The sequence below is a fragment of the Amphiura filiformis genome, chromosome 18 (genome assembly GCF_039555335.1).
Source record: "Amphiura filiformis chromosome 18, Afil_fr2py, whole genome shotgun sequence".
Taxonomy (NCBI): Eukaryota; Metazoa; Echinodermata; class Ophiuroidea; order Amphilepidida; family Amphiuridae; genus Amphiura; species Amphiura filiformis.
Window position 1 is genome coordinate 5,198,859 of NC_092645.1, and position 27,328 is coordinate 5,226,186.

The window sequence follows — 27,328 nt, forward strand, 5'->3', positions numbered from 1 at the left end:
TAAAAACTCAATTCGAAATGATGCGCTTGAGAATTCAACAATATAAATAATGGTAGCTCTATTATAATACACATTAATGATAAAATTCCAAAATATAATACGTTTTCTGTCTTTGCTTGTCACGTGGTAGCGATTATATTTTTAAATAAGTTTCAAATTAAATAACAACAAGACAAGTGGTCGAGTGGTCTAAGGCGCTAGGCTCATAGAGTACTAAGCGTTGCGCCGTGAGTTCGAACCCCGCCTCTGCCAAACTTTAAAAGAAGTAAATTAAAATTTGACTTTTTTAATTTCATATTTGGGAAATGTGACTGGGAGAATTTATGTATGGTGTGGAGTGGTGTGATAGGGCATGTACTTTAACTGGCCGGCGCGGTCCGGTGATTAAGTCTTTATTGGGCGTTTTATCGGCAGTCAACGAGTAATTAATGTCTTTAGAAGATTACAAGGGAATAAGTTTTGTTCATCTTGTTTATGACCAGGGAATAAGTAAGGGTGTGTAAGGGCTTCAAAAGTTCATGTAGTATATCTATACAAGCCGCCATTACCTTGCCATTGCGTATTCTGACACAATCCGTGGCGTGCGTCGCACGGGACTATCGGGTGTACTACGGATTGCGTGTATGATAACGGACGCGCCAGGGGCGTAGCCAGCTTTCTTGGTTGCACCGTATACTGTTAGTCGGCTCGGCTTATAATGAGAGAACAAAGGTATTGTTTTATCGAAAACAGAAATCGCAGAAAGCAACTTTTCTATGTGTTCTGTCAGGGGCTTCTTATTACTTTCCACACTTGTGAAAGGCAGCTTTTTTTTGGAGGGGTAATCGCGAGGTGTCCTCTAAGTCGCGTATATAACAAGCCTAAATTCTTACCAAGCAAATCGTTCTGAGGAATCACGTCCATAAACTTGACATTCTTTGGTGGGTTCCTTGGTATTTTACCTCTTGCTCTCCATATCACTTTCTGTGGTATTTGAGCAAAAGTATCTCCGATCAAGTCTGCGAGTTCTTGTTTTGTAATAGATGCGTAGCTACCGAGGGAGAATATTATTACGCCATCATCGTCTGAACTTTGCATAAACGAATCCAGGTCCTGAAAATATATAAAAAATATTATCAGCTATAAAATATTTTACATGTTTTTGAAGCTATATCACAGATGAAATGTCCAAGAGCTGGACGGTCTAGCACCATTAGGGTCTGCTGCTCTAAAGGTTTTTGGTAGTCCAAGCGATTGCAGTACCATATTCCGAAGTCTGTTTTTTATACGAATGGTTTTTGCACTAAATGGTTTTTGATCCAAAGGTACTATTCCAAACGGTTTTAATCATTTCTCCAAAAGGTCTTTGTTCCAATAGGTATTATACTCCAAAAATATAATTCCGAATATTAGCTTCTCCAAAAATATCATTCACAGGTTTTGCTCTTTGGAGAAACGGATCTTATTCGATTTTCGAACTAATGACCTTCCGAATAAAACCTCTCGGAGTAATGACAGTTATGCCATTTATGACTATGGTCCATTCGAATAGTCATGTACTTGAATTGCTTACTCTTGTGCGAAATACCTCAGAAGTCATAAAGGAGGAAATTCCAGAACAAAATGTGTGATTAAATAATAAACTCCGCTGACCAAAGTGAGACAATATAATTGCGGCAATTCATGTACAAATTAATCATGTTCATTACTAATTGTGTTAGCGTGTTCGCCAATCGTGTTTGTTGGCAAACACGCTACCACAATCGTGTTTGTTCACCAAGTCTTGTAAACCTGAGGTCCTGGGTTCGATAAGGAAGAGAGCAACGAACACCATGAACAGAGACGAGAGGGCCCATTACCTTAGTTATGTGTACGATCCACTTCTGGGCGCTGGTGCGCCCTCTGTTGGTGTACCGAAGTCGGAAAAAACATCACTCTGAAGATGACCATCGTCCAAGATGGTCGAAACTGTCAGGTCAGTAAAACAAATTGGTTTTGTCAAGATGAAATATTTTATTTTAGAATGGGTATTGTTGGTCGAAGCAGCTAAAAGTTCGATATTTATTATATAATTCAATATATTATTGAAAAATCACACCTTGTTTTTATGCTAAGGTTCATTCTACACATCATAGACTTTGAAAAATTGCTTGATTTATTGATGTTAATGAGTTATGTACGTTTTACAAAATATTATATAGATGTAATGTTGAGTTTCTATTCTATCGTTTTGGGCAAAACATTAAAGCGTCGTTCAGTTCAGGCGCTGATAAATTATATTTCGCATAGGTGCTATTTTTTGCGGAAGGATTCGATGGTGTGCTGGCTTTGCCTTGGAATGAGTGACGAGCTCGCTGTAGACAAATACGGTAGACCGCCAACTTCTCAGTGCGCGTAGTGAAGTCGATACTGCAACAATTTTGGAAATTACGCAAACTATCTAGTCTTTCTTTTCAGACATGTACGCGTTGGAGGGCTTCTATTATCTCGCGCATGGTAATTTCGGCCATCTGGCCAAAATCACCATTTTATTCACCTACCGCCGCCATCGTTAGGGATGGGTGTCATTGGAGATCCATGAACATGCATTTGTCTGCCGCCCTCATCTGCATTCATTTATTTATTTATTTTTCATTCATTACTTTAATATTTTACTTTGTAATTTATATGCACAATAGTTAATATTTTATTGTATGATACTTCTATTTAATTTGGCATCGTATAGAGCTGGTGCTATTTGATAGAGCAGTATTGGTTTATTTTGCCATGGTTGTTGTGTATTAAAATCAGTGCATGATTAACTCCTCCCTGGTGGTGTAGTGGTGTAATAATGGCTCCTGCATCAGAGGTTTATGGGCTCATAAGCTCATTTTTGCTTCATATTTTTCTGTGTATGTGCCTTTTAAAAACAACCTCCCTCTGGAATCTACCGGCGGATGGGTACATTCCACTGCCCTTAAGACGTTCCAGAATTGGCGAATATATAAGGATATGCGCTCATATTGATCTCCCATTAGAGCAAGGTCATACCAATGTGACCGCGGCAAATCGCGACAGCATCAGCTACCACCTTCTGAAATCTTTCTTTAGTCACAAGTGATTTATACACGTATTTTTTAAATGGATCTCCAGCTTGGGTAGAGGGATCATCAGCGTACAAGTCATACCACCTATCACAACGATCACGTTAAGACCCCTGTAAGCTAAATCCTTGCCAATAGTAGAGGGGGGTGATAAATCAAATTTTTTCTGAGGACCCCCTTAAAATATGGAGATGGTCACCCTGAAAGAGAAAACACCTCTTTAAAAAAAATTTGGGGGGTCTAACCCCCTGTACATACCCTCTGAAGATTCGAAGTGCAAGGTTGCCGAATTCGGCAGGCTTATACAGTATTCTATACAGAAAATCAGTTTAATGATATAATGGGCAAATTGAATGGTACAAATTGATAGAATTGTACTCTGTAAGTTTGATAATTTACATGTAGATATCAGAAACAGCTCTACAGGGTACAAATAGTCATTTTTGAGTGACCATAGGCCTACAGTTACATAAGGGCGGAGGGGGGGTGCGGATATGTCCCTTACATGTCCCAAAAGTCTACTCAATAAAGTATTATTAAGCTTGATGTTTTGTGCAAAGTACACATCTATGATATCATTTCATGTACATGATGTAGGCCTGGATGTAGGGCTTATCAATGTGTTATAATTTTACTTCAGTCTGTAGCATCCACTTTACACAGCTTTTTCCAAAAGAAGCTAACATTCATAGCTGAGTTGAAATCTTAAAGCATGACTTTTGGTTTTGAGGTAACATAGTTCAGCGGAGTTTCATAATAGCTCAGTAGTTTCATATTAGATTGGTTGCATAGGCCTATGTGGTTATAGAAAGATGTCTACAGTCCCTCATCTAACTAAAGATGTCACTTGTCACCTGTTTTAGGCTAAAACAGCGACGTAGCAAATTTCTAGAGCTACTTTGCACAATATTTTGCTCATGTTATTTTTGTCATAATTGCAGTTATCTAATAAAATATTTGAAATATGTATGTATGTATGTATGTATGTATGCTGTGAGATATTCCACAAACTTGTTAACTTCTGCAGCTGATGTGGATGGACCGCGCCCGTGGATACACTTCAGCTTATTAATATCTTTATTTTTGTGCTTTCTCCTGTTCTTCACTGTTCTTTGCTTTCTAGACCTTTAGTGTACCATGCACTGATTATTTCTTCTATCTTCTATCTTCCCACCTCGACACTTCATGATATGGTTGTACCCCCAAACTGAGCTAGATTCACGCGTATCACATCTATCTGCTTTACACCCCTTCTCGACAAAACCCACACTGCGCTCATAAGGTTATGTACAGTGTACTTTATTCATCTTCTCCGTGTTCACATTTATATAAATTTTATATGATCTAGAGAATGCGAAGATGGTTCATTATCTCAGAAACCAAAGATATTGACCTTTTTTGTTTGAAAACCTGCTGCAAGTTGAAGTTGTACTTGCAGCTACCTTTGCGCTGGACTTGCCTAAATGTCATTGTCATAGGCCTATATCTTGCCTGTTGGAATCTTTTCAGGACACAAAGCTGAATGCAGGCTCGTATTAACAAATTTGTCTGCATTTAGTTAAGACGAGCCATCATGAACTTGGTTGAAAATGATCTTGAGATTTGATGTAGAACTTGTTGAAGGTCAAGCAGTGCTCATGCACAAATTAATATATTATGACAAATTAATTAGGCCTACATGACGACTTTCAGAAGTCTAAATCTAAGAAGCATCTCATAATACAGGCCAGTAGATTGGCGGCATGCTCGTAGTTGTGGAAACAAATGATGTCATCTAAATCATGTAAATGATGCAGAGCAATGATGCACAGGGCAACGTCAGACGAAATACAGCTAGATTTCGGCATCAAAATATATTATTTTGCTATAATTTTCCCCAAAAGTTAGCTTTGTTTTGTATTCATATGCGACAATTGTACCAAAGACCTTTAAATATTGTATAAATATCCATTAAAACAGCCTAGTAAAGCAATTCTATTACTTGTACCAAATATGTCCATTATATTCATATAAATGCATATCTGGTAGTGTATTAATACTGTGCAAGACTGCCGAATTCGGAAACCTTGGCTTAAAACTTTCAGAGGGTATGTACAGGGGGGTTATAGTATGTTTTTAATATTTTCTCCTCAATATTATTGTTAAGTACAGTCAACTCCATATTTTGAGGGGGTCCTCACATTAAAAAGTCAAAATTTGCCAAATAACACCACCCCCTACCAATAGAAGTAGCGACGTAGAAGTGACTCCCGCTTCCATCTCCTCCAAGGATAAGGAAACGATATCCCCATACAACAGGGATACAAAACATAAAGTAACAATAAGAAGTTGACAAGAGTGGTACATATTAACAGACGCCATGATTGTGGATAATAGTTTTACCCTGGCTATAGCTAGCCGGGGTCCATAATCGGGTCCAGAGTCCAGCGACTTTATTTTGCGAAATCTTGTGGCAGCGATATTTTGTGCGGAGAATATCTTGTTTGGAACATCGAAAACGCTATTTTCGTGGGATATGCTTTGATGGTCGTGATAGTAGTCGTCATTTTGCGTATAATGCCTTTTGTTTGAACCGTTCTATGTCGTTGCTATGGGTTGATGGATGAAAAAAAGGCATTCTTGCTATTGTGTTAATTACTGCACCTTGCCTAATATGGAGATACCACCTCAAAGACGGGTGACCAATAACATGAGCGTGTTTGCGAAATGCGGTTCAAAAGCACAAACTTCAACGTCTAGAGGATTAAAGAGGATTATTTATTCAAAACCACAATAGAGGTTATCCACTTTACTCATGTGTGACTTCTAACAAAAGGCGCTGATTCCCGTAGTATTCCTTATTCAAAACAATTCAATGCATGACCTCGGAGCTACCTGCGTGACTCTTAGCGGGCTATTTTGAAACAGTCATGGTTGCACATGCAGGTACTTCTTTTGAAAGTCCTAAACAAGGTATAGGAGTCGCTGGCAGGATATGCAGATTATAGAACACGGATAACCTCTATGCCATGAAAGCATCTAGGGGCGAGTTTCTCTCTCTGGAACGAGGATGCATCCACTGGCTCCACGTAATGAAAAGATCTAACATGATTTAGCTCCGCGAAGCGAAAAGTAAGCTACGCGTATGGAGATAACACCTCAAAGACGGGTGACCAATAACATAAGCATGTTTGCGAAATGCGGTTCAAAAGCACAAACTTCAACGTCTAGAGGATTAAAGAGGATTATATATTCAAAACAGGACCGCGACACTCCGGCACTTGTTGGAAGACATCTAGTACAGCAGACAGTACATGTACAATGTGATTACCTCATTAATAATTAGGATTACGTCATTGCCAGAGCTTGTTTATTTGTTCATTCGAATGATTGACAGCGGTGGGCGGACTTATACTCTTTGTTTTGTGAGCGGTACAAAAATGTGATTCCCTGATAAGTTATAGGTCAAGGTAGGTCAATTCGGACCGTCTCTTCCTCAGATCTCTATGTAGGACTCTATGGTATCTTCTCATTACACGATCGTAGTAAGACTTGGCCGGCGACGACGCTTGCGAATTGCCTGTCTTCAACTCCGGTATAGCATGGTATAGGCAGTTTGTAGAGAGTGTCTCATTATATAAAATCTCTGTTCAAAACCACAATGCCATGAAAGTATCAAGGTGCGAGTTTCTCGACCGGATTCTTAGTAAGCCTTGGTGTTAAGGTGGCCTTGAGGCTACTAAGCCTAGCCCGCTCGCGAAGCCTGAGTCTTAATTCTAGCCGGATTTCTTAAACGCAAATGCATTAGTACTCCGAAGGGGCAAAAACGAGTATATAATAAATGTGGCTTGAGAGAGGCCAAAAGGAAGATGCATATCACAGAATTTGGTCAATGATGTACATGTATACTGCGCCAAAAAGTATCCTTACACTTGGAAAAAAAATTTAAAACTAAATCATATTTAATTCAATTTATTTGTTTAATAGATGCACTGTCTAATCCGGCACATAATGACACCCTATTGAATCCAATATGACTTCAAAAAGCAAAGTTGCAAGCATTTGGTTAGATGAAGGTTCAGTTTTAAAAGTGCCAAACTGGTCTTTTCAAAAATCCACAGACTAGACATCTGGATTGAGCGTAGTGAGTGGCTAATTTATGCGTTTGGCTTTAATTCAAAACAAAGGGGACAAAAGAAAAGTGAAACAATAGAACTGACCAATAAAATGAAAGTTATGAAAGGTACAGAGAAGTAGAAACTGAAATAAAAGCTGCTTTAAATAAAGCTTCATTGAAGAAACTGTGTTGTCTCTTTGTTTGTTGCGCTTGTTGGAATCTTTTCGCCCTGTATAGGCCACTTTGAAACTGGACCTTTGTCTAATAGCTTCTAATCAATTGATTGTAACTTTACTTCTTGAGGTCACATTAGATTCAATAAGGTGTCAAAATATGTAGGATTAGATAGTGCATCTATTAAAAAAAATTTACCCAAATATGGTAAGTTTTAAAATTAGGATTTTTTTTCCAAGTGTAAAGGTACCGGAGCCAATCCATGTCAACTCCAGGGATGTGCACCGCAGCACCTCTTCAATTTTTTTCTTTTTCGGTGTGGTGGTATTGATGAGAAAATAAAATCCTGAAAATTTGAGCTTCATACTCTATTTCGTTTTCCCGTGGTATCAATTTGAAATTTAAGGGGGTCAGCGTAAAAAATGTGTCGCAACGCGAAACACGATGTTTGGAGGTCCATAAAATGTATAAAGTCAACCCCCTACACTTTGAAAAGTATGTATCCTGGGGTACTTTTTTGTGTAGAATTCAAATCTGGCATCAGAAAACGTGTAACTCCGTTACTTTAATAGATATATGGCCCTGAAAATGCAACTTCATCCATCCCTGACCAACTTCGGGGGGGGTGTCAGAACTCAAAAAGTAAAAATGATTTTATTGTCCATTTTTTGCCAGTCAGAGCCCTTTGGTAGGACATTACTCTTATCCCATATTGAGCCTATTAGAATACTTTTAGCTGAGATATTACCCATGCCCCAAACTCCGATTGTACATTTTTTATACATTTTGACCCCCCTGAAAACCAATGTCAGACATTTTGCCCCACTATCAACTTCAGGTATGTTGAAAATATGTTCTTGGGCAATATTTCTGAGAGAAAGTGGCTTGGGGTCTTGATGACTTTGCTTTAAAAACATCAGTTAGGTTTGTCTACTCCATACTTGTCATTCCATGCCATATCAACAAATGGGTTTGCTGGTCAGTGGTCATCCCCCTCGGATTTTGCTGAAAATCATTTCTAGCATACCTATATGAGCATAATGAACACATGGAAAAATGAATGAACTCCAAGCGGTTTTGGAGAAATGGCTTGTCAAAATTTGACCCAGACCCCCACTTTTTGCTCTATCGAGTCGCGTCGTTGAATTAGCCAAGTTTTGGGACACTCATATTTTAACTTTGACCCAGAGAAGCAGAATCTTGCCTCAGAAACATTGTATCTTATCTACTGGAGAAGTTATGGGTCTCTCAAAACCTCTTTTCGTTTCGTTTTTGATAATTTAATTTTTGATAATTTAATTTTGACAACACGAAACAAAGACCCATAATTTCTTACGTAGATAAGATACACTGTTTCTGAGGCCAGATTCTGTTTTTCTGGGTAAAAGTCACCCCAGTTAGTACTTTTCAACATAATATCTTTTTTGCAAAATAAAAATATGAGTGTCCCAAAACGCTACTAATTCAACGACGCGACCCAAGAGAGCAAAAAGTGGGGGTCTGGGCCAAATTTTGACAAGCCATATCTCCCAAACCGCTTGGAGTTGAGCATTCATTTTTTCCATGTGCTCATTATGCTCATAGAGATATGCTAGAAATGATTTACAGCAAAATTTGACAGGATGACCACTAACCAACCAGCCCATTTTGTTGATGTGGCTGGAATGACTCATATGTGAGTAGGCAAACCTAACTGATGTTTTTAAAGCAAAGTCATCAAGACCTCAAGTCACTATCTCTCAGAAATGTTGTCCAAGAACATATTTTCAACATACCTGAAGTTGATGGTGGGGCAAAATGTCTGACATTTATTTTTACTTTTGGAGTTCTGACCCTCTGAAGTTGATCCTGCATGGACGGAGTTGCATTTTGAGGACCCTATATCTTTTAAAGTAAAGGAGTTACAAGTTTTCTGATGCCAGATCTGAATTCTACACAAAAAAGTACCCCAGGATACATACTTTTCAAAGTTGTAGGGGTTCCCTTTATACATTTATGGACCTCCAAACATCGTCTTTCGCGTTGCGACACATTTTTACGCTGACCCCCTAAATTTCAAATTGATGCCACGGAAAACGAAATAGAGTATGAAGCTCAAATTTTCAGGAATTTACTTTCTCATCAATATCTACCACCACACAGAAAAAGAAAAAAAATGAAGAGGTGCTGCGGTGCTACATTTAATAAAAAACCTTTGAAAATGTGGGTACAAAAACTTATACTCTGCAAATTGAGGTCAAATTTTGCACTGATTGTATAATTGGGGTTATTGAACTATGCCATTGGGATGAGGCCATTGTGTCCATAGTGAGTGTAAAGTTATTTTGTTAACATACACCTGATACATTAAATTACCTTCTCTAGAGGGCGTGCTGGTCTTGTAGTCAATCCCCCAACAGCCACTGCATTTGGCATCAACGGACGTGGAAAATCCAATACAAAATGTGTGTTAATAAACCAAAACTCCGCTTGGCCAAGAGTCTTAAAAGTCGAAATCTCTGGTTTTATATTATGTTTGATCTTCAACTGGTCATAGTGCAGCAGCATACGGCGATTCATGAACGAATTCAGTGTGACTGTTAGCGTATTCACCACTCGTTCCGTGAATGTCATTTTGTGTCCAGTCCAGTTATCATATCCGGTATAAAAGCCGGGTTAGTCGGACACATGTTCATTTGACATTGAAAAGACATCATTCCGTGGGGAGTGAGTGTCACAAAAGGAATATCCAGATATTGAGCTACTAATCCTATGCAGATATACCATATATCACCGATGATTAAGTCAAACTTCTCTTCTTTAAGACGTTCCAGAATTGGCGTGTCTATAAAGATACTCTCACATTGGTCTCGCACAATTGCCTCGGCAAGTGCATTCACTTTGAGCACAGAAGCGAAATCAACTTGGCCGAGGGATATGTCGACAATATCAGCTACCAACTTCAGAAATCTTTCTTTAGTCACAAGTGATTTATACACGTAATATTTAAATAGATCACCATCTTTGGTTGAGCTGGGATCATCAGCGTACATATCACTTATCACAACAGTCACATTATGACCCCTATGGGCTAAATCATGGCCAATAGCAGTAGCGACGTAGAAATGACTCCCGCTTCCATCTCCTCCAAGTATAAGAAAACGATATCCATACAGCGGGGATACAAAACATAAAGCAACAATAAGAAGTGTACAAGAGTGGTATATGTTAACAGACGCCATGATTATGGATAATCGTTTTACCCTGGGCTATAGCCAGGGTCCATAGTCGGGTCCATGGTCCAGCGACTTTATTTTCCGAAGGGGATATGATGTGATAGTGGGGGTCAGTGTCGTCATTTTGCGTTTGATGCCTTTTGTTTGCTATGGGTTGATGGATGACAAAAAGGTATGCATGCTATTGTGTTAATTACTGCACCTTGTCTAATCTGGCGATACCACCTCAAACACGGGTGACCAATTACATTAGAGAGTTTGCGAAAGGCGGCTCAAAAGCATACACTTCAACGTCTAGAAGATTATAGAAGATTATCTATTCAAAACCACAATGCTATGAAAGCCTCTAGGTGCGAGTTTCTCTACCGGAGTCTTAAGTAAGCCTTAGTCTTAAGGTGGCCTTGAGGCTACTAAGCCTATCCCGCTCTCGAAGCCCGATTCTTAATTTATTTCAAACCCGGATTTCTTAAACGCAAATTCATTAGTACATTAGTGCTCCACACCCTAAGAGGCAAAAACGAGTATAATAAATGTGGCTTGAGAGAGGCCAAAAAGAAGATGCACATCACAGAATTTGGTCAATGAGGTACGTACATGTATACTGCGCCAAGACGTATCCTTACACATGGCACAAATCCAATGTAACTTCAAGAAACAAAGTTGCAAGCATTTGATTAGATGAAGGTCCAGTTTTAAAGGTGACAAACTGGCCTTTTCAAAATCTACAGACATTGAGAGTGGTGAATGGCTAATTTAAAACAAAGGAAAAACTGAAACAATAAAACTGACAAATAAAATGAAAGTTATGAAAAGTACAGAGAAGTAAACTGAAATAAAAACTCGAGCACCCGCAAGTTCGGTATTACTATCCCTTATGTCTCAGATGTTTCTGAGAAGTTAAAGAGGATCTTCGGACAGCACCAGATCCTGGTCTTGGTAACACTCTGAGACAAAAGTTAGTCCATCCGAAGGATAAGATCCCGCAACGCAAACAAAGCAACATTGTTTATTCGATTAACTGCCAGGATTCGGACTGTGAGAACTTCTACATAGGGGAGACAAAACAACCTCTCCACAAGCGCATGTATCAACATCGTCGCCCTAGTTCAACAGGGCTCAACGACTCTGCGGTATACACGCACCTCAAAGCAGCCAAACACAACTTTGAGGACAAGGACGTTATTGTGCTTGATAAAGAACATATATAGGTGGTATGAAAGAGGGGTGAAAGAAGCTATATATGTTCGCAGGGAGGAGCCAACCTTGAATCACGGAGGGGGACTACGCCACAACTTGTCCAAGAGTTACGAACCGACCATCAGGAAGATCCCTCGATGACTCTCGTGTGACGTCACTTCTACCATCGTGACGTCACAGGACAAGAATACAGAGCCAATTCAAGATCACTCGGCCTGATGATGCGTCATGGATATGACATGATACCGTACATAAATAGTAAGTCCAGTTGAATACAATTATAATTTAGTCAACTATATGAAATAAAAACTGCTTTAAAATATAAATAAAGCTTCATTGAGGAAACTGTGTTGTCTCTTTGTTTGTTGCGCTTGTTGGAATCTTTTCGCCCTGTACAAGCCAGTTTGTCACTTTTAAAACTAGACCTTCGTCAGTTCGTCTAATAGCTTTTAATAATTATTGATTGTAACTTTACTTCTTGAGGTCACATTGGATTCAATAAGGTGTCAAAATATGTAGGATTAGATAGTGCATCTATTAAAAAAATAAATTTACCCAAACATGGTTCAGTTTTAAAATTAGGATTTTTTTTCAAGTGCAAGGATACTTTTTTGGCGCAGTATATTTCGAACCAGGGGTCAAACTGCCCCATTGGTATCAGCCTCAATTATGATAAACTATGATAAACTTGGCCCAATTGAATAAAATCAAACACGATAAAATGTAAATAGAACAGAACAAATAATGTAGATGTGGAGATACAGCGTAATCAATGGTCAACATGTATTCAGCATATTCAGTTAAGGCCAAGGCCCAAGTTCAAAGCTTAGTGCACACAAATTTATACTCATTTGTAATATTGCTCTCTAAACACTGATTGCATTGCAATAGTCACTAGGATCCACAACATGCTCATCTATCAGGACATAGTTCTTTAACCCCAATAGAGGTTATCCACGTTACTCATATGTGACTTCTAACAAAAGTCACTGGCGTAGTATTCCGCATTCAATCCAATTCAATGCACGACCTCGGAGTTACTTGCATGGCTTTGGCGGGCAAACAGTCATGGTTGCACAAATCCTAAACAAGGTATAGCAGACGCTGATAGGATATACAGCTTATAGAACACGAATGACCTCTTAACATTTGCACATTCAATAAATGACCTTTGAAAATTTGGGTACAAAACCTTTTGCACTGATGGTGTAATTCAGGTTTATTGAACTATGCCATTGGGATGAGGCCATTGTGTCCATAGTGAGTGTAAAGTTATTTTGTTAACATACACCTGATACATTAAATTACCTTTTCCAGAGGGCGTGCTGGCCTTGTAGTCAATCCCCCAACAGCCACTGCATTCGGCATCAACGGACGTGGAAAATCCAATACAAAATGTGTGTTAATAAACCAAAACTCCGCTTGGCCAAGAGTCTTAAAAGTCGAAATCTCTGGTTTTATATTATGTTTGATCTTCAACTGGTCATAGTGCAGCAGCATACGGCGATTCATGAACGAATTCAGTGTGACTGTTAGCGTATTCACCACTCGTTCCATGAATGTCATTTTTGTGTCCAGTCCAGTTATCATATCCGGTATGAAAGCTGGGTTAGTCGGACACATGTTCACTTGAGATTGAATGGACATCATTCCGTGGGGAGTGAGTGTCACAAATGGAACATCCATAAATTGCGCTACTAGCCCTACACATATATACCATAGATCACCGATGATTAAGTCAAACTTCTCTTCTTTGAGACGTTCTAGAATTGGCATATCTATAAAGATGCTCTTACATTGATCTCGCATAAGAACCTCAGCAAGCGCATTCAACTTGAGAACAGAAGTAAAATCAACTTGGCCCAGGGATATGTCGACAATATCAGCTACCAACTTCTGAAATCTTTCTTTAGTCACGAGTGATTTATATACGTAATATTTAAATAGATCACCATCTTTGGTTGAGCTGGGATCATCAGCGTACATATCACTGATCACAACAGTCACATTATGTCCCCTTTGAGCTAAATCCTGGCCAATAGCAGTAGCGACGTAGAAGTGGCTCCCGCTTCCATCTCCTCCAAGGATAAGAAAACGATATCCATACAGCGGGGATACAAAACATAAAGCAACAATAAGAAGTGTACAAGAGTGGTACATGTTAACAGCAGCCATGCTAAAAAGTTTATGGATTATAGTTTTACCCTGGTCCGTACCGGGGTCTATAGTCCAGAGACCTGGCGAAATCACACGCGTAGCGTATTTTGTGTGGAGAATAGCGACTTTGGAACCTCGGAAACGCTATAATTATACAAATATTGACTGCCCAATAGGTGAATGGTCAAAACTTTTACTCCCAGTGATCTCAAAACCTTACTATTTCTCCTAAGCGAAGCTGAGGGACAATAGTACGGTTTTGATCATTCACTGACCATTTGTTTGACATACCTTATACATAGATTTTTTCATCAAATTATTACACAACGAACCAATATTTTCGGAAATGTCACACACAAACCACAACTGAGTACGGGTCTATGGCGAGTCATCTCTGCGCACAGCGCAACAGTTGGGTTGTTGCCATGACAGCGGGAAATAGCTGCCATATTAACAACCTTTCAACTCAAAAGTAGTTAAACTATTTCATGCCACGTGACGCGGTTTTAACCAATCAAACAACAAGAATCTATCTAGGTGGTACCTTTAGGTTTATAGAGGCTAATGACAGTTGTGTGTGTGTTTGTCGGCTGCGATTTGGGCCTCCGCAACGATTTTCAGTCCTCCCTTGCAAGCTACAATTTTCCGCTACGTTTTCTCAATCTGCTACAGCAACATTAAGGCTAGACCAAGGCCCTGACAGTAATTTTGCTCCTCTCCAAGATACCTTCTAGACATCTTCATTAAGCACCTTGCAATAATTTGATATACCGTAGAATTCCATCTACAAATATTTGCCTCTAAAGAAAAAAAAATGGCGTTTTTTGTTTTGACGAAAGAGACGAAAGGTTGCACCTTCCTCACAAACATAACGATGGATTGGTCTTATAAATAATACATGCTTGTGGAACCGCCTGTATCGGCAATATAGTTGCTACAACTCTAATTGTGTTTTTGTGGATCGTGTTGCCTTTCGTCTTTCTCGTCAAAAACACTCATTTAGGGGCATCATCATATTATGCTTGTAGATGGAATTTTACGGTATTTGAAAGTTGAGTTCTGTACAGAATTGTAAAATTTCAATTTTTAATAATTTGCCATAAAATTTGTATTATATTGCCAACTTCAAAAAAATCTAAATTATTTGATATCAGAAGGACATTCCTCGTACGTAAGAATGCAATTCGATATGTCTGATGTGCTCTCATGTCCCACAAAAATACTGTGCAAACGTTGTTACCAGCGCCCTCAAATTTATGTGGTTTTGCATAAAAGCTCACTCACAACGTCATTGAAACACCCCTTGTGTTGAAGAGTCGTGTTGTGTGCTCGGTTGAATCTTGTAATTAAGTTTTTCAACTGATCAGTATCAAGACTATCATATTCATTCTATGTTTTCTATGTTCTATGTTCGTCAACATCTTGATTCGATGAGGCACTTTTAGTTTGTGTGTTTCGCCTTTTACAAGATATAATTAAAAAGACTAACTGTTAAACCAACTATTGCTGATATTAAGATTGGAATTGTAAAGGATTGTCCAAATGGTTTTGTTAGTGTTAACTCGGTGTGTGGTGTATTTTGTGTTTATCGCTTAGGCCGTTGTTGTTTCATTTATTTTGGTAACGTCGACGGTAATGAACGAGAGCAACATAACGACTTATTGATTGATTTGACGCAGAATGGTTGATGAAACAAGTGCTAATAATTCTACTCCTACATCAACTTCACTGTATATTATTATAAGACACTGATAAAAGTAACCCTGTTTATATAAAAGTTTGAACTACCCTGCTTAGAGCTGAAAGCTGAATTTATACTACATCGCTGAGCGATAGCGATTGGTTTTAAGCTAATGAGATAGGTTTTGTTGCTTTAGGAAAATCTCATTAGTCAAATAGCAATCGCTCGTCGGTCAGTTCATCCGTTAACCAGGACAGGGTTGTTTAAACTTTTAAACAGCATTTTAACAGAAGAGGATTAAATACAAAATAAGTGTTGCTTTCAAATCAGTTATATTAATTTGATCTCTTTAGTACTGTGTGTTGCTAACCTAACATGATTAGCGATAGTTTCACCAAGAAAGTTATACCAACATGAAATTTGTCAAAATATATGTTTCAAATACATCATGTGGCGCAGTAGCTAGAGCATCGGACTCGTGATCGCAAGGTTGTGGGTTCGAACCCCATCTCGGCCATTGCCTCCACTCACTAGACCCAAGAGTAATCATTTTACCGTCCCAAAATGGACCATCAGGCTATGATGTTTCCGAACAGACGTAAAAGTTTGTAGAAATTAACGGGAGTTTCAGGAATACATACAAGCTTTGCTACTGCAAATCGAACCAGTTCTTGGCATTCTAATTGTGAAATGTTCTTGAATAAAAATGGTTTTATGGAGATATTTCCCAACCTCGTTCACTGTCAAAGAACTCTTGGTTCTGCGGCATAGAGCGTGGTGTCGCGAATGTTTGGCGTGGGTCGCGTACAATCTACACTCGCACTTCTTGACAAATCCAATTCTGCGTACATCAAGCCATTCTCAGAGACACCTTTTTCAGTCTTCACAACTGATGACAAATATGGTAAGACCACTTGTTTGTCTTTTTGTGGTTTAGAATAAAATGTTATTTTAACTTCAGTTACCATGGTTATATTAATTTTATCTCTTTGCTATATAATATTGAAGGTTGCCGCACATGGCAACAAGCAATAAGTAATTTGTCACAATATACATGATATAAATTATGATAAAAGTTTTGCTGTTGCCAATAAATGTGAACTAATTAGTCCCTGGCGTTCAAACGCTAATTATATTTAAACAAAGGTTTTGGTGATATTTCAAAACCGCGTTCAGTGACAAAAAACTTGGTTTGCTATGGTGGGATAATTGCTATAATCGGAGCCAGAGATAAAAAAAAATACTAGTTTGCGTCTGACGTCACTTTTCAATCAAACTCAGTAACGAAGTTGTCGCGATTATTGACATTTCTGAACGCGGCGGTAAAACATAGTTAATTTTGCACCTTTAAACATACAAATCGTTTTCAAAGTTAGGTGTTTTCTGTGATTCCTTTTCTCAGATGAAGACACCAGATAAATCAACCTTCACTTTACGCGCTACTGACGAATCAGGAGTCGTAGTGAGTTTGATTGACAGTGACGTCATTCGCGAAACAGTCTCAGATTATAGTTAAGGAGCGCCTCTAATATCGGCATAAAGTGTTGCGTCTTGACTTGTTGGCGTTCTCGTAGAATCTACGTCACTCGCATTACTCGACAAATCCAATTCTGCGTACATCAAGCCATTCTCAGAGGCACTGTTTTCCAGTCACCACATCTGATGACAAATGTGGTAAGTTTATATATTGATCTTCTGTAGAATGTGATGCCACAACTTGTTTATCTTTTTTTTTTTTTTTGTAAACTGGACAGTCTTTGGTTTGGTCATCTGTAGTACAACTATCTTCGTTGCCTTCGATCCCTTTTGGTGAAGAGTCACGTTGTGTGCTCAGTTGGTTCTGGTCGTGAGGTTGTTCAGGTGAATTCATTTCAGCTGTCATTTCAGTATCAGGACTTCCATTATTCTGTTTTTGGTCAACGTCTTGATTCGTTGAGGTGTTTTTAGTTTTATTATTTCGCCTTTTACAAAATATTAATAAAATGACAATGCTGAGTATGACTAGTGTTAACACAGCTACTGCTGAAATTATGATTGGAATCGTGTTAGATTGGGCTAGTGGTCTCGTTGATATTGACTCGGTGTTCGTGGGGGGTCTTGTGTTTATCGCATAGTCCGTTGTGGCTTCATTTGGTAACGTCGGTGGCAACGGGAGAGGGACAACAGAACAAGTTCTTGATTGATCCAACGCAGGATGGTTCATAATACAAGTGAATTCAACTCCTACATCAGCTTTACTCAACATAATATTAGGGTACAAAAGAAGTGTTGTTTTCACGTCAGTTATATTAATTTTATCTCTTTGCCACACTAATGAAGGCTCTGTTATTGTACCAAAAACAGAACATACCAAAGCTATTGTTTCGCCAATGATCAGAGGGCCTGATACATTGCGCATGCCCCCGGGGGTTTGCCATGTGCAAAGTGGCGAGTTCTTAGATGGTGGTAGAGGAATAGGTATAACATTGAGATAGCCATCAGTGAGCAACAGGACACCTTCTGCATGCTCATGACCACACTGGTACGTTCCACCGTCATCAAATGTCACATTTGTTATGGTCAAAGCACACGATTCCTCAGGTAGGCTACAAACGATAGACATGCGGTTTCTAACATCTAGAGGAACAGAATCGTGAAGAGTTTCTTGATAACTTAAATAAAGGAGTCGTTCTATGTGATACCAGAAAATCGTATTCCCGCCAATTGAGTTGAGATCGCAAGTGAGTGTTACATTCTGGCCAACATATACGGTATGATTGCCTATTTCGCTGTCGACCAAGAATGCGGTTGTTGTTTTGCCTTTCCATGACCACGTGAATCCAACAAGAATAATCGATAAATGCAGCCATTTTCTTAGCATATGACACGTAACCTCCATTTTGTATGTGGTATAGCAATAAACTGACATGACGTCTACGGGCGAGACAGTTAAACAACACTGAGTCATTTTCCGCTGCAGATTTGGTATAAGGAAACTAAAACTTCATACGTGCATCACACCAATGTAGAGTTCCCGGTAGAGATGCAATAGCTTACTATTATACACTGTTTAAACATTAATCAAATTTAATTCTGTGTAACAAGTGAACTGAACATGAACAACGGTCGTTCAAACAGTCATTAATCCCTCCAACCAGACTTCAGAGACATGGTCGCAATTTCTGTAACTCCCATATTTTCTTCCAAAAATTCCACGCCAGTAAGTCCTATCCCATATTTTAATAACCTTTTAAATCAGTATATTCTCCTTTTGGGATTGTTCATCAGTGCCAGGAATACCTTTTTTTACAGTCTGGTGCAGCTGTTATAATATTTTTGTCATGTTTTTGAAATTTAGTAGTATATTTGATGTTTTTCAAAAGCTGTTCAATATTTTGTCAAAGTCAATATTTTGTGTGCAATTTGTTTTTGATGTCTTTTAAATTTCCTAAAGTGTTCAATCTTTTTAATGATCGAATTGTAATTTTACATATAATTTGGCAATTTGGTCACGATATGTGATAAATAAAATACTGATAGTTAATTAATGAATTGATTAATCAATTAATGTGATGTTTCAGATAACTAATCTCATAATTTCACTCCTTTTAAATTATATCAATGTTTAGAGGACTATGCAAACCCAGAGAATATATCTTACATTCCCCATGATGTTTAGCCAGTCTATTCTCAAAATGAAATCAAAGGTAACCTGTACAAAATAATTGGAGTGTCATTTGATGAAATGAGAAAATGTTGCAAAGGATTCTGTGAAGTCAGTACAACAAGTTGCAATAGACCGAGTGACAAACTCTACTGAGCTGTGACATCATCACCCAATTTACATCTCTCTGTGATTTAATAGTGTATTTACTATGCAAATAACCACTTTCCTTGTTCCACAGTGTATCGGGAACTAACCCTTTGTTATGATAAATAGCCATCCCAATTTTACGTGTTGAAGGCGACACTTTCCATACCTCAGTTAACAACAATTTCTAGCGCACTTGTGTATAATATTTGTGTAATGGTTTGCCAAATACACCCATAATCTAGTGGTATATTTATGAATATTGAATGGTATCTGAAGGCAAAATACCCGGATGGTGTCCAAATTTGGCTCGAATATACCTTATCATGCTTATGGTCGATACTATGGAGTGAGTTTGATATTTTTATGAGTAAACTGTAGTATGAATGGTAGCACACCGCCATCGTAGCCTTAATTCACTACAAAACACTAAAAATGCTTGGTTGAAATTACTTCGGTACCTGAGTCGGTTTTTAAGTGTGTTTTTTTTTTGTATTTTGCATGAAATATGAAGATAACATATTCAAATCAATATGATTGTGATATTTTAGCCTAAATACATTTGTTTAGCAAGAAACGGCTTTCGAAAGGAGTGGATACGTGCAGTTGGCCTATACCCTTGAGTGTGTGATTATTACGTAGTCAATTCACCACACACGGGTGAATGTGAGATGTCTTCAAACTCTTTCTAATGTGTAAGATTATGCAAACCATTATACAGTTTTTGATATTTTTTATCAGTGTACACATGGTACAACTACACTAACTCCACACCAAATTGCAGCCAATGTAAAACCAAAACAAGGAAAGCTAGAAAACTATTTCCGTCCGTCTTACCATGCAATTAGGCTATGCAGATCTAACCTTGACTGGCTGTTTAGGCTCAGCTAACACAACATCTATCAGGGCACAGTTCTTTAACCCCAATACATTTATACATTCATTGAATGACCTCTGAAAATGTGGTACAAAAAACTCATACCTGCAACTTGAGTTCAAATTTTGCACTATGATTGTTTAATTGAGGTTATTGAACTATGCAATTGGAATTCGGCCATTGTGGTCTGTAGTATAACAATACAGGAAACAAAACAAACCCAAATTAAGGGATCCAAAATGAGCGTTTATTGCGTTTCGACAGTATTTTTTGTGGGACATGAGAGCACCTCAGACCTATCGAATTGCATTCTGAATACGAAGCATGTCTTTCTGATATCAAATAATTTTCATTTTTTGAAAATCACAATATAATAAAATTTTATGACAAATTATAAAAATTTGATATTTTTCAAATTTTTGATATATAACAGTCCTCGAAGTAAATTATATAAATCTAATGATATATTCTTAAAGTGTATGTAGCAGGGAGGAAAAAAAGCCGACGGTCAATTGAAAATTTTGACCTTTCATATTGAAGATATGAATTTTTTCCCAAAAAAGACCTAATTTTTTTTGGTGTTTTGGGAAAAAAAATCCATATCTTTAATACGAAAGGTCAAAATTTTCAATTGATCGTCGGCTTTTCATCCCACCTACATACACTTTAAGTATAAATCATCAGATTTATAAAGTTTACTTCAAGTACTGTTAAATATCAAAATATCAATTTTTAATGATTTGCCATAAAATGTGTATTAAATTGCGAATTTCAAAAGTCAAAATTATTTGATATGGGAATGACATTCTTCATATTCAGAATGCAATTCGATATGTCTGATGTGCTCTAATGTCCCAAAATAAATACTGTCCAAACGTTCATACCCCAGCCCTTAAGGAAATAAAGAGCTAAAGTACACAAGGTCTAATATCCACAATAGTTATGCGAAACTAGAAAAACATACATTTAGCTTCACACTTTTTAATTACCGCCACCTTATTTTTAAAATTAAAAAAAAAGGAAATTCTTTTAATTGCATTAATGGCGTCAAAACTTGGCACTTGTCTTCGAACTTGGAAAATGTCGATCTCTTTTATGCTCGGTTCATACTCCTATATTCTACGTAGAATATTTGATGCAACAAGTATTCGTTATTCAATCTGTTTCCAGTCAGTTTTATCGTCTAACGAATATTTGGTGACGTTTAATTCAACATTTAATTTCACAGATACTCAATGGTAAATGTAATTGATTTTCGTCAACAAATACTTGTTAGAAGATAAAATATGAATTATTCTGTCGGTCCGTGTCACGTCACTTCCGGTTGATGATGCGACTCACGGTCGAGTGAAAACATTCCATTTTTGTTGATGATTTCTGTCATTGGTGTCCCTTGTGTTATGTAAATTTCGATCGCAAATAGTCAGTTGAATCAAACAACCGTTTCTAAGTCTTCTGAGTGGAAGAAACTTACTTGATTTACCGTTTATATACTGACAAACTTAAAATTAAATTCCATGGTCGAGTGTCGTTTTTTTCCGAAATTGAATGTCACTCCAACAACATCGCTATGTAGCCTCCTTCACAGCCGGTTTCTGTTGTTCATAACAAACCGTGAGCCACATGCAGTTTGGGCCCGAGACTAGAGATAGCCCGGATGTTGGACCGAGTCAATAAACAGATTGAAATACCTCACAGCAGTAATGGAAAGAAAAGTGCAAATGTCCGTCATTTTTCGCTAAAAATTATTTTCACAAAGTGACATTTTCTGATCAGGTCACATATGTAAACACGTACGGGTATTAATTATTAATTAGGAAAAGCCAAATATGGAGGTATTCAAAAGTATGCTAATTAACAGGTTCAACGAATCCGAATACGATCCTGGCATCCAAAATTATTGTAAATTATGTGTTAAAGAAGGTTAGTGAACATGCACAGTAGTTCGCTTTTCTAGGTGTTATATAAGCTCTTTACTTTAATACGACTCATCGTAGCCACGTACAGTTTAGTGAAACGGTTTTACGTAATACAATACGTGGCTGGTATCAGTCGTTTATTGCAAGCCATTGGGGTCGTAACTAGTCTCGCGGCCAGACTGTATGTGGCTATCACGAACATACATGTTTGTTAGGAGGATCGACGAGTGTCAGACCGACGCAAACTGGCTGTGTAAGAGACTAGGTCGTAACGTGCAGGTAGCTACGCGCAGCTTATTTAAAGCTACGTGCAGCCGTTTGACCAATCAAAATCGTAAATTTAATCACGTGGTTTGGTCGTTAGCTGCGCGTGGTATAGTGCTAGCCATCCTCTTTCACAATTATTATCTGTTAATTAATTTACGGAATTAGATAACGAGCGGGTAAGGAGACCAAATCACAGCATGTGCCAAGAGAACATGTTGCTAATGATACACAAAGCATATTTGTTATCATGAGTGTTCCCAAGTTTACCCCGTTTTTAATGTCATACTTTATAAAGCAGTGCAGGGGATCTGAAGGTCAAACAACGACTACTACTGATGCAAAGCGCTGAGTTTAAGGGTTTGATCAACTATAAGGTACCACTCTCCGAAAAGTTTTTAGATAAATTCATTAATTTCTCAAAAAGTAAAAATCTCAGTTTAATAAAAAAAAAACGGTTTAAATGAAAGCCATTATTGGGGGACTAATTATCTCGCAAAGTACTGTACCGTACGTACGATATGTACCGTCTTAGTGAAACACCACCAATGGCACATGCACCAGGTAGGCGTACGCAGCGTAATAAATGTAAGAGAGTGTCCTTACGCTCGGGGTAACCTCATAAGCGCTTGCCATTGACACCCATTGCTGATTACGCAAATCGCATCTAGCGTAGGGCCTACGTGCTTCGCTCAATAGCTGTGTGCTGAATATTATTATAAACAAGTGGGTCATCATAAACAAACATCAGCTGTCTTTAAAAAGCCTCGATTTGAAAACATTCATTGGTTAAAGTTTGTTCGGCTTGTAATTGGCGGAAATTATTCGGTTTTTGTTACTGTGCGAGTCAATAAAGTTCAACTTACGCTCTCGTAAATTCATATAAGTCACGTTTTACGCAACTAGCACCAGTTATCCGCTCAACTGCGTGCACGTGCAATTCAATATCAATACATGATGTTATGAGCACAGAGGAGGAAGACACAGAGCGCGTACAACCAGTCAAAGTCCCCGTGTATTGTATGGTGTAAGTTCTCGCATATTCATGAGGGCCGCGTGCTGTGTCAAACAATCACGCCAGCGCTGCGTGCCTTCGCGTATACGCGATAAAGCGTTGCGTGCTTTCGCGATTACGCGATAGACCATGAAAATACGCGGTAATTGCGTAGCAGTCTCGCCTGTCGCATTTCATGGAACAATCGGCCCTCATTATCGGATGAGGCGGAGACTTTGACTGGTGGTACGCGCTCTGTTTTATCTTACTCCTCTGTGGTTATGAGTCACTTTTCGCCAATTATTAGTTCGGAAGTGACATCAATGATTTTTCGCGGTTGCGCCGCAAGCGTGCCGACAAAACGCCGTCATACGCATGTTCGCATGCTCTACGCGATTAACTTTTCTCGCGCGATTAGATACTACAGCCAGAGAAATACGCACGCCACTACCTAACTTGAGACGAACCAAATTGAGACAATTATCCTTTCCATTTTGCCCCAAATAAATCCGGGACATAAAGTTCATCCATTTTCCCCGTTTTCCCTGGCGTAAATGTTGATTGATCCCTATTTGTTGAAAAAACGAAATTCAAAACATATGCGATATTAAATGGTTAGCCCATTATATACAGGAAAAAACAACACGAAAATGTACACCAGGGCAAGGTCACGGCAGAACATCCGGTCTTCCCATGATGCATCGCACACAATTGAGCCAGATCCAAAGAGTTTCTACTGTTATTAGCGGCGAAACCAGCTCGATCATGCAATAGCTGGTCCTTCAGTGCAGTTCGTTCGTAACAACTTCGTTTTAATATTCGTTATAATACCAGAAAGAAAAGGAGAGAAAACTTAGATAATATAAACAAAAACCGAAGATAGTTACGGCGACGGACATAACTCTGGTCACGTTGCGTCGGGAATTTTCATGACCCCCAACCCTTTCCAAAGAAAATAACATCCCCGTCAGATGGCCGTTTCCGAGAATCTATCGAGCTTTTATATATTTTGTTGCTGTTGTTGAAACTTAATTTAGACTGTGAGCTGCTGTGCCCCTGTCATACTTCCATGCCGCTGCGGCAAACGGCATGACGTATTAGTCAATGGCAAGCCTTGAATGTGTCCGCTACGATCAGCGGCAAACGGCAGCATTAGCATAAGAGTATGAAACTAGCAAAAGACCTTGAAATAATGCATGCTGGGACGGCATTAAAGCGGTGCCCACTCAGTCATAACCACTAATATTTATTTTGATTGTGTTTAAAAATGGTGAACAAATAAATTCCGGGAAAATTTTTTGTGATTGTTTTCTTCCTTGTTCATGTATAATGTAATTGTGTCCTATTACGTTTGCTCCAGGTAATGATTTGCTATTTTATTAGTAGTAGTAGTAGTAGTTGTAGTAGTTGTAACAGTAGTAGCAGTAGTAGCAGTAGTAGCAGTAGTAGCAGTAGTAGCAGTAGTAGCAGTAGTAGCAGTAGTAGTTGTAGCAGTTGTAGCAGTAGTAGCAGTAGTAGCAGTAGTAGCAGTAGTAGCAGTAGTAGTAGTAGTGGTGAGTGGTGAACAGAAAAAGTTTCATATTTTGTGCCCAGAGCAAACACCGTATTCCGTTCTTCATCCTTATTCCTGCAGCCTACACTGACACACTTGATTTATGTACATGCTATGTACACAAGCACGTAAAATTACAACAGCATTATACGTGTTATTGTGTCATTGAAAGCGGTAGGGGAAACCATTCACCCTCAAATACTACTGCTGATTTTGACACGTTTGTCAAGACTTGGAAGTACAAACTTTTCCAAATGCAATATGAGAAGAATGTAAGAAAGCTTCGAATTATGTGATGGTCCGACATACAGTCTCATTAGGACATAGGACACGTGTAGCGCAGGAAATAATAAACAAAAGCAGAGGAAATAAGAAACGAGCATATGAAGAGAGCATGGGAGAACAGTGATTTTCTAAAACTGTTCATTCACTTTTGGAATGTGTTTTGATTTGAAAACGAACTGAAAAATGTTTATATTTTAGGTAAATGTTGCAAATAACAATAGGTCGCTGAACCCAATTTGGTATTTTGAAATGGTTATATGTACAAAAATAGGTTCAAACAGTCTGCGGAACTTAAACAAAGCAATTGATTACCTCAGTTATTTACGTTGTTTTATACAAAGGAACTTTTTTGCAAATAACCTCAACAAAGGTCGCTGAACCCAGTTTGTTATTGCTGCAAAGCTAAATGGTAAAATTGAAAAATAAATAGGTTCAAGTAGTAATCGGAACTTAAACAAAGCAATTAAACCCATAATGTATGATTTCGGTCAAAGTTTAATTTTGTTATTATTTGCCAAAATATTGATACATAATATTAGTGTTAACTGTCAGCTGAACTGTCAAGGAGGTTTTCTGATCAATTTAAGGAGGTTAAATTGAGAAAACCCAATTAACTGTGGAGCTCTATGGGGGAATTGGCGAATCCTGACTGGGGATCCCCGATTTTATTATAACAAGAAATTTCTGGAAAAAATTGGTGTGACACAAAATCACTAAATCTTACTCTCTATGATTGATTGATTTCACGACAGATATTGTTTTGGACACATGAAGTAAGTTATAGTAAATTATACTCCATGTGTACAATGGAGTTCAGGTTTCACATTTCATTAATTGGCGCGACACTTTGAGCTTTTTTTTTTACTTCACCGTCTGCAGCAAAAACTCAGGCCAGTATCCCTGACCGACTCTTGCAGAATAAGCACTTTAGGCGTAGTATTTCTTTCACATGGTATGTTAGTACACCATTGGGCATTACAATCATGCAAAAAATTCGAGGAAAAATTCGTCGCTGTGGAGCAATTCATACATTATGGCTTTAATTACTTTTCATTCAAAAATTTACACACAAATAAAAACAAATCTTGATATAGTTATGACTAACTGGTGTTGCTGATGATGTCAGCCTTCGTCACATTGCGGACCAGCCCCCGCTCCGCATTGCTCACTGTCACTTGAAATATTATATACAGTAGTTTGATATAAAAAATCTATGATAATATTGACAACAATAATTCATATCTTGAACTATTTGTTTAAATTCCGCAGACTGCTTCATCCAAATCCGTAAAGTATTGCCAAAATAGATGGGCGCACATTGGGATTAAATTGAAAAGAAATTACCGGTATATAATATTTGTTATGGCTATAAAACGAAGTGGGAAAACTTGTTTAATAAAGTCTTTTTTGTTGTGACATTTTTTAAAGAACAATTCAGTGTCTAAGTTATTTGTTATTACTATCATTCATTATTACATTATCAATGCTGCCTTTTAAACTCTTTAGGGGCTGTGCAATAATTATGAGCCTAAAGAAAAATTTCCAAATGACGTGCCAAAAAGTGCTTGTCTCCCCTCTCGGCCTGCCAAAAATTGCTCCCCCCCCCACCTCGGCTTTCCAATAAATCTGTACCCCCCCCCCCCCTTGCATATTTTTGGGTTCCCAGTTTGCAAATCTTAAATGGTCTGGATATAAAATGCAAGCGTAGCGAGCAGTACATTTTTCATAATATTTGAACGTTTCTGTACTGTTTTCCTATAACTTTTTAGAGGGTGTTAGTTCAAAGGTGCCCTATAAATGTGTGCCAAAAATCGCCCACACCCCTTTTGACCTGCCAAAAATTACCCCCCCGGCTTGCCAAAAATCCCCCCATTTTACTTTCGATAATTATTGCACAGTCCCTTAAACTATTGGCGTACGCATATTAAACGGGCCGTATTGTTGTAATTACCAGTTGGTTGCACCTTTTATTCCATGTTAAGGTCATAAATCAAGAGCGAAGTAATATTGTAAAAGAAAGTATGATGAATGGAAACCGTATGTCTCTTAAAGCTTATTCCCTTTC

At 38.2% G+C, this 27,328-nt stretch overlaps 2 protein-coding genes across 2 annotated transcripts in view; both read right to left on the minus strand.

Moving 5' to 3' along the window:
• Positions 1–15,766, minus strand: part of LOC140139697 (UDP-glucuronosyltransferase 2A3-like) — a 37,854-nt gene extending 22,088 nt beyond the window's left edge. The window contains exons 1-2 of the mRNA XM_072161399.1: positions 13,053–15,766; positions 873–1,092 (exon numbers count right to left, since the gene is read on the minus strand). Of these exons, the coding sequence (XP_072017500.1) occupies positions 873–1,092; positions 13,053–13,919 (1,087 nt within the window). The 5' untranslated portion in view covers positions 13,920–15,766. The remainder of the gene's footprint in view (positions 1–872; positions 1,093–13,052) is intronic.
• Positions 15,767–15,897: 131 nt separating this feature from the next.
• Positions 15,898–18,572, minus strand: LOC140139782 (uncharacterized). The gene has a single exon (XM_072161494.1). The coding sequence runs from the start codon at positions 18,527–18,529 to the stop codon at positions 17,213–17,215; it is 1,317 nt and encodes a 438-aa protein (XP_072017595.1). The 5' UTR covers positions 18,530–18,572; the 3' UTR covers positions 15,898–17,212.
• Between the last annotated feature and the right edge of the window lie 8,756 nt (positions 18,573–27,328).

Coding starts and splice junctions, on each gene's coding strand:
- LOC140139782 (XM_072161494.1), bottom strand. CDS start 18,529: ATGACTCAGTGTTGTTTAACTGTCTCGCCCGTAGACGTCATGTCAGTT.